At 34.8% G+C, this 8,707-nt stretch overlaps 2 protein-coding genes and 1 long non-coding RNA gene across 9 annotated transcripts in view; 1 reads left to right on the forward strand and 2 right to left on the reverse strand.

The window, feature by feature from the left end:
- LOC105306597 (zinc finger protein 568) overlaps positions 1-8,701 on the forward strand; it is a 67,743-nt gene extending 59,042 nt beyond the window's left edge. For 5 of the 7 annotated variants that reach the window (XM_023524135.1, XM_011381708.2, XM_023524136.1 and 2 more), the window contains one exon: positions 6,914-8,701. In XM_023524135.1, the coding sequence (XP_023379903.1) occupies positions 6,914-8,490 (1,577 nt within the window). In that variant the 3' untranslated portion in view covers positions 8,491-8,701. Of the gene's footprint in view, positions 1-4,568; positions 4,636-6,913 lie in introns of those variants that run through there. The other 2 variants (XM_023524138.1, XM_023524133.1) reach the window with 2 other exon arrangements.
- The window catches only part of LOC105306601 (zinc finger protein 14 homolog), a 126,262-nt gene that overhangs the window by 25,832 nt on the left and 91,723 nt on the right, over positions 1-8,707 (reverse strand). The window lies entirely within an intron of this gene.
- LOC111732360 lies at positions 1,714-5,899 on the reverse strand. Its single transcript, XR_002777523.1, has 2 exons — positions 5,363-5,899; positions 1,714-2,059 (listed from the first exon to the last, which is right to left on the reverse strand). It is a non-coding gene; the product is annotated as an uncharacterized LOC111732360 (long non-coding RNA).

Genomic DNA, 8,707 nt, shown 5'->3' on the forward strand with positions numbered 1-8,707 from the left:
GTTAGTCTTACCACATCTGGATCCCATTGTTGCAAAAAATGACCCCTTTATTCTGCTCACAGGGTATGCCTTCTGTTTTGGAGAAATCTGTTCTCTGTGATAAGATGTCCCTGTGATAAGATGTCTGAGATAAGAAAGAACAGCCACTTTCTCTGCATTTCTTTCCTGCTTGATGCAGTCTATCCTTTGGTTTTTTTTTATACTCTGGAATTGGAGTTTAGCTGTCTTTTAGTTTCACTGCAAAGGTATTTTCTTTTTCTTCTTCATGTTTTCAGAGAGGAGAGGAAACAAATGTTTAATTCTACCATATCGAAACAGGAAGCTCTCTATCTTATATTTGATCCTGGATCACCCTTCTTGGAAATGTCTTTCTTTTTTGCTCCCTTCTGAAATATTCTGATTTCTCCTCAGTTCCTGCTTATTGTTTATTCATTTTTCCTTTATGAAGTGTATTTTACAGGACGTCTTTTCTCCATCCTTCACTGGACATCATCCTCAATAGTTCTGAGTTACAGATAGACTCATTTTTCCTTTATGTGCCATCACGATACAGGTGTGCTTAACTTTTAAGTCAGTATTTAACTCTAGAAGTGACAACTTTGAGCTGCATATCTTTAATGTCTCCAGCATTGTGAAACTCTTCACATCTTCGCCTGTAATTAATTATAAGTGCTCTTAGCTATCCTGTTTCTAGCAGTTATTTAGCTTGGAGCTCAGTTTTCAATAAATGGTCCCCAACACTTCCAGCCATTACCCATCTCCCCCATCTCTGAGCTAACTTTCTACTTTTTGTCTAGCAGGGTGATTCGGAGTCTGAAACATACTGTCTTATGTTATATGCTTTGATGGTCTGAGCTTTAAATTATTAACCCACTGAGAGAAAGAAAGTCTGTCTCATTCTTCATCTAATGATTTAGGAATTGATTGATGGAAAGCTATATTTGGAGATATTTTTCTCTTTTTTTCTTTTTTTGTTTGAAATATTTACTCGCAAACCCTCAATGCAAAGGCAGAATTCAGGTTAGAGTAAAAAGACAGGGCAGAGCTACATGAAATTTAGTAAATGGGTGAATCAGATAGAAAATATCTTAAGGTTGTAAGAGAAGGGCTGTCTGTAGAAGGAGAGACAAGATTGAGAAGGTTTTCTTGTGTGGTTGTTGTTTTTTTTTTTTTTTTGAGAGCTTAGAATTAAATCTGTTTACTTATAAGTTATGTAGATTATTAGGACTTACTACAAATGAGAAAACTATAACAGGTTTGGAGAGTAAAACTAGCATGACATGTTTACAAGGTAAAATTAGAAGCATCGTCTGGTTGGAGGAAGGTGGACTGTGGGGTTAGTGAATGGAGGCTGGGCTGTCACCTAGTGTGGAGTCAGAGAGAGTTCTGGACTTGGCCAGCCTTCATGCCTTCTTTTATATGTTTTAAGTTTTGTGAGCGATTTAGTTTAATTTTTCTCTTTTTTAATCACTGAAGCTATAGTTTTGCCTTGTGCCTAGGCAACAAGGTTACAGTAGTTATAAGCAGGGCCTTAATAAGGTAACTGAAAAAAGGTTAAAATGTGTCCAGTTATCTAATTTTAAGTTACTCACAGTTGATGGAACTCCAGAAGTATGAAAAAAGCAATGTAGAGGTAATAATGTAAAGAATGCTATCATTTCGGGTGACAGTATGTCAGTCACAAAGAAAGAACAAAAGCAAAACACAACAGGATTTGCTGGTAAGGACAGTTTCAGTGTCTAGAAATGAACACAATAAAATGATAGCCTGCTGTTAGAACACTGCATTGAGTCAGATCTTGAACAAAGATGACTTGCTTTCTGATCTTTTCATTGGGTACTTACATGCCTTGTTTACATATGAGAATGAATTGCAATTAGATGGAAAGTTGGAGCTGTCTCCATAGTTATCACCAATTTGGGGACGGATTAAGCTTAGAAAGCCTAAGCATCAAGTGGTTTTGTTCAGAAATAAGGGAATTAGAACTTTATGACAATGACTTTGCTTGTGGTCTGCAGCGTGGATGAGATGGACTTCTCAGGATCACATGGCAGTTAATCTAGGCAAAAGTAATAAGAAATTGGGTTATAATTTGCTTCTCTAAACCTAATGCTACTGTTAGTATTTCGCTTTTATACCATTTCTTTTTTTAATGTACATTTTTGATTGTTCTCAACTAATACAGTACTTGTTTTAAAAAACCGTAAAATACAAGGCGTGTGGAAGTCCCTTGTTCTGCCCTCACATTTCACCTCATTTAGGCAATTATTTTCAACTTAGCCATTTCTTAGGGTATTAACCTCCATGTTTCTAAATAAATGTGTTTATACTTTAAATTTTTTTATTATAGCCATTTTTAAACACTCATAAAAGTAGAATAGTATAAGAAATCCTCATGTATTCATCACTTAGATTAGTTATCAACATTTTGCCAAACTTGTTTCATCTATCCCCCTTCAGTTTTGTTTTTTTTTGTTTTGTTTGCTGAACTATTTTACACATCACCTTTAAATACTTTTGTATGTGTCACCAAAAACTAAAAATTTTTTAAATCACTGCAAACCACAATATTACTATCACACCTAATAACAATAATAACTTCTTACTGTCATCTGATACTTATTCTCTGTTCATATTTCCTCAGTTAGCTTAAGAATGTCTTTAACTGTATAAAATTAATGTTTTCAAAAATATTACAATGTTTAGAGTTGACTGACACCATCTTAAGTAATTTCTTCTAGAAAAATATATAGTAAGACCACTGATTTCCATTTCATTTCATTTTTAATAAGTCAGAGAAAGGATGTTGCCATGCTTTATCTATGGTAATTCTCTTCACTGGGTCATATTCTAACATTTCAAGAATGTCTTTTTGTGGTTGGTTTATCTGAATCAGGATCCAAATAAAATCAACACATTACATTTGTTCGATATATCTCTTAGGTCTGTTTTAAGTCATAAGAGTTCCTCTTCTTCCTCTCCCCCAAATCCATTTCCCCTACCATTTTCTTTGTGTAGAATCCAGGTCTTTTGTCTTCTAGAACAAGGGTCAGCATAATAAATAGGTCTCTGTCACATATTCTTTATCTTTCTCCCTCTTTTTCTCTAATAACCCTTTTAAAATGTAAAAAACAAACAGAAAAAAACCTTTCTTAGTTCACAGGCTGTACAAAAACAGGCTATGGCTATTGTTTGCCAAGTCCTGTTCTAGAATGTCCGACATCCTGAATATGCCAATTTGCTTCCTCACGGTGTGGTTTAACATATTCCTTTATCCTATTTTCCCTATAATCTGGCTTTATTATATTCAAGTTTGAGTCTTTGACAAGAATATTTTGTAGACGGTGTTGTGTACTTCTTACTGTATCTTGTTGGTTTGTCCCACTTTTAGAAATACTGAGATTGATCAGTAGAATAATGTTTTGAATCAGAATCCTTCTATTTTAAAGATCTTTATCACCCTTTTATGTAAGTGCTTTAGCAGCCATTGATGACCCTTGCTTAGGATCATCTGTTATTTTATTAGATGTTCCTTCTGCTTTTATTAGCTGAAATTCTCCCATAAAGAACTATTTCATCAACTATTTGATTACCCTGAAATACAGTTTTAACAGGCCAGGAAATAGAAGTACTTGATTCCTTTCCTTCAGAAACTTAGAATAGTGATTGGTACCCTGGCAGTCTCCATTTTGCAAATGAAGCCATTATAAATTTATATCATTTGGCCATCAAAATAAATATTATTTAGTGCATGTAAATAACATGTGAAATATATATGAATAAATATACTTTGTTAATATATATATTTATTTTAATGCTCAAATTGTCTTATCTTTAGCCAGAGGACTCTCTGGCTAATTTTGTAAATTTCTTGCTCCAAACATGGAAATAGTCATTTCTGTAAAAACCCTAGCTTCCTTTAGTGGGAAATGATATCTGGTACTATGGCTACTCATTATTACTGGGTTATCATGGCTTTTAGAGCTTTTATGTAGACAGAAGTAGGAAAATGCATTGTTTAGAAAGAAAGAAGTGTATGTCTTTACACTGACACATCTAATTGAAAGTAAAGATTGTGGGGTTGTTACTTTTTTGCTTTGTATTTGTGTCTCTTTTATACTGAAAATCTTGGTTCCTTATTGCATTAACATATTTATTTGCTTAATCATATGTATTCCTCAACCTTGGCACTATGGACATTTGGGGCCAGATAATTCTTTGCTGTGGGGGACTGTCCTGTACATTGTAGGATTTTTAGCAGCATCCCTGGCCTCTACTCAATAGATGCTAGTAGTACCATCCTCCTTTGTCCCCCGCCCCCAAGTTGTGACAACTGAAAATGTTTCCAGGCCTTCCAGACATTGCCAAATATCCCTTGGGCAGGGGGCGGCAAAATGCATATCTGTCTATCTAGCTCCATCTTTCTCTCCCTTCCTCTCTCTCTCCCTCTCTGTTTCTTTATATATAAGTCCCAAATAACAGTAATGCCAATATTACCAATGATGAAAAGACTACTGAATGTAGTTTAAGATTTCTCTGCATGTGTTTTGTTTTTTTTTTTCCCTTAGGATATAGTCAAATATTATGTTTAAAGTCACTTGAAGTCATTCTCCATGTGATTATGGCCATACCTTGGTATGTAGGTTCACTTGTTTCTATTTCATTTTCTATTTTTAGGGATTGTTTTGGCTTTCTTTTCCCCCCCTCCCTTTTTGATTTAATTTTTATATTTTTTTCATTATATAAAAATTTACATGATTCTAATGTCAAAACTATAAAATAAGTCAGATGTCATGCTTCCATTCAGGATTTTGTAAGAAAAAAAACAAAAAGCAAAACAACAATTAAAAAAAGCCAACCAATTTGGAAAAAAAAAAAAAGGGGGTGCAAGGGGTATGTATATATGCATATATGTTTTTTCTTAATATATAAGAATAAACCAAAAATTAATAAAAATACTTACCTGTAGGACAATGGAGTAATCAGTGTTTCAGGGACCAGGTGGGGGCTCAACTTCTCTGAATAATCTGGTAATTTTCTAATTTTTATCAACTTGATACTAAAGAAAAATGAGGTTTAGTACTCTTTACCACCACTGCAACTTCTTTCTTTTTCCTCTGAGTATGGATATACCACAGTTTTGGCCTCAGTTTTTTCACTACTTGCTTTGTTCTGATTGTTGATTTATCATTACTACTGAACCAAGCAATGACTATTGATTACATTTCCTTATAAATCTTTTTGCTCTTCCTAGAGTTACCACTTGCCCAATTTTTGTTTGCTTTGTTTCTATGTATTTTTAATTTTACTGAAACTCAAATCTTTGTTTAAAATAAGGAATCCATCCGTGTCATCAGTTTACCTCATTTTGATGCAGGAGATGTACTGTAGAATGGTTGAAGTAGAACGTAAGAGGTTTTTGTGAAGTCCCAATGCCAGTTCAATGGGTCTTTCGTTTTTAATCTTTCTACCTCCTACCTGGAGGTACAGGCCAGCATTCACAAGGCTAAGCAACAGAAAGGGATTGGATGTCTTACTATTCAATATAGAAATGTTCACGTAATTCCTAGGTCTTTTTTTAGTATGAGGCCTTTCCTCTAGATTCTAGAGCCTCTATGGTCTATTTTCTGTAGAAAGTAAGTCTCCTTTTCCTGCGTGGGTGGTGGCTACATGGCCACATCCTGTGTGGATTGAGGTATAGTGGTATATTGGTCAAGGTTCAGTTACAGATATAAGAATATACTAACTGCTAATTTAAGAAGGAACGGATTTATAGGAAGGTATTAAATGTACTACAGAATCTTTGGGAGGACCAAAAGATCTGACTCTAGGATAAGCTTTTAGGAATGAGTTTCAAAGGCATACCACAGAAGTGAGCTGCTATGTGAGTTCCTTTTCCCACTAGGATCAAGAAATTGCTTGTGGTTGAACCAGGAAAATGCCTCTACAGCCGTGAGCTCCAGAACTCTGCCACTCCTGTTGTAATGTCATAAGCAAAATGCCCACTTCTCCTTCTCTTAATTTATTTCTGAATTAAAATGTTGTATGGCGATCCTAAATCACATCCAGAATTCTTCATGAAAGTGTGTCTAGTAAATACAGTTTTAACTCCCTCAGCCTTTGTGGGATGGAAAAACAGTGGGAGGTTGAAGTAGATGTTACCTAAAAAAATCCCTAATAACCTGCCACAGGGAGTAGAAACTGCTCCCTATTCAGACTTTAAATTCATCCTCTTCTTTTTCAGCTCCAATCTCCCTACCTTTTGAGTATCTGAAGTCTCTAATTTTTTAGCTTTTCCAGTGTTTTGTAGCCATGTTACTTTGTCACTTGACATTTGTGTCTTCATAATACTTTAATTTCTTAACTCTGCTATCACAGTTAACAGTTCCCTATATGCCTTTCGTCTTCCAGTATTTTATTGATACCTCCTGTTCATTCTTCCTAACACTCTTATTTCCTTTGTTCTTATAAGTGTGACTCTTTATTTTGCTGCTTTCATTTTAATGGAATATTATGGAGGAAGGGGGAAAACATATACATTTAATTCACTGTATTTAACCCCAGGTGTTAATTTTATCCTCTAGTCATTGATTCCCTGTCCATCATTTATGTCTTTATCCTTTTATCTTAATAATTCTATACATCTTACTGATTTCTGCATTGTTTAAGTATACATTTAAAATCAGTCAAATCTATTTTGGCCTATAAATGTCAGTTTTTCTCCATAATATTTCCTATGGAAGTTAACCTCTCATACCTTGGGAACTAGGGACATTTGCACTTTGGATTTATTTCATATTGGGAGACTAGAGCCAACATCAAAGATCAACCCCACATGCAAATTTCTGAAATGTTATTAATAGTGTTATAGCAGAAAAATTCAGAAGTAATAATTTTTGGTCCTCTACTTTAGAAGTTTGGGAAGTTGATGAACAGATCAAGAAGCAACAGGAAATTGTGAGGAAAGTCACATCCATCTCCAATAAAACTCTGATTAAGGAAAATGTCATGGAATGTAAAAAAGTTACAAAAATATTTCCTCTGAGCTCAGACATCATTACTTCAAAACAAAGCTATGAATGTGACTTACTTGATAAGGGTTTGGAGCATAATTTAGACTTACTTAGTTATGAGAAAGACTGTGTAAGAGAGAAAAATTATGAATGTAATAAGTATGGGAAACCATTTTACCATTGCTCATCCAATGTTGTAACCTCTTTTAAATGTAATCAGTGTGGACAAGACTTCGGTCATAAATTTGACCTCATCAGACATGAGAGAATACATGCTGGAGAAAAACCCTATGAATGTAAGGAATGTGGAAAAGCCTTCAGCAGGAAGGAAAATCTTATTACACATCAAAAAATTCATACCGGGGAAAAACCATATAAGTGTAATGAATGTGGGAAAGCTTTTATTCAGATGTCAAACCTTATTAGACACCAGAGAATTCACACAGGGGAGAAACCTTATGCATGTAAAGATTGTTGGAAAGCCTTCAGTCAGAAATCGAATCTCATTGAACATGGGAGAATTCATACTGGAGAAAAGCCCTATGAATGTAAGGAATGTGGAAAATCCTTTAGCCAGAAACAAAATCTTATTGAGCATGAGAAAATTCATACTGGAGAGAAACCTTACGCATGTAACGAATGTGGTAGAGCTTTTTCTCGAATGTCATCTGTTACTTTACACATGAGAAGTCACACAGGGGAGAAGCCCTATAAATGTAATAAATGTGGAAAAGCTTTCTCTCAATGCTCGGTATTTATTATACACATGAGAAGTCATACAGGTGAAAAACCCTATGTATGTAGTGAATGTGGGAAAGAATTCTCTCAAAGTTCTTCTCTTACTGTACATATGAGAAATCATACAGCTGAGAAACCGTATGAATGTAAGGAATGTGGAAAGGCCTTCAGCCGGAAAGAAAATCTCATTACACATCAGAAAATTCATACTGGAGAGAAACCATATGAATGTAATGAATGTGGGAAAGCTTTTATTCAGATGTCAAACCTTATTAGACACCAGAGGATTCATACTGGTGAGAAACCCTATGCATGTACAGTATGTGGGAAAGCCTTTAGTCAGAAGTCGAATCTCACTGAACATGAGAAAATTCATACTGGAGAGAAACCTTATCATTGTAATCAATGTGGGAAAGCTTTCAGTCAGAGACAAAATCTCCTCGAGCATGAAAAGATTCATACTGGAGAAAAACCATTTAAATGTAATGAATGTGATAAAGCCTTCTCTCGAATTTCATCCCTTACTCTCCATGTGAGAAGTCACACCGGGGAGAAACCTTATGAATGTAATAAATGTGGAAAAGCTTTCTCTCAGTGTTCATTACTTATTATACACATGAGAAGTCATACTGGTGAGAAACCCTTTGAATGTAATGAATGTGGGAAAGCATTCTCTCAAAGAGCATCCCTTTCTATACATAAGAAAGGTCACACAGGTGAGAAACGCCGAGTGTACTAAATGAGAGAAGGCCTTAAATTCAACCCATGCTTTACTTAACTTTAAAATACCTTAGCATAAACAACAACCAAAAAAAAGATCTTCATGGAAAAATTGTAAAGCTTTACTGAAGGGCATAAGACTTGAATAAAATAGAAATACTATGTATGTAGATGGAAAAACCTAACATCATAAAAATGTCAGTTCTCTCAAAATCTGTAGATTTATAATAACATGA

The sequence above is a fragment of the Pteropus vampyrus genome, unplaced genomic scaffold (assembly GCF_000151845.1).
Source record: "Pteropus vampyrus isolate Shadow unplaced genomic scaffold, Pvam_2.0 Scaffold448, whole genome shotgun sequence".
NCBI lineage: Eukaryota > Metazoa > Chordata > Mammalia > Chiroptera > Pteropodidae > Pteropus > Pteropus vampyrus.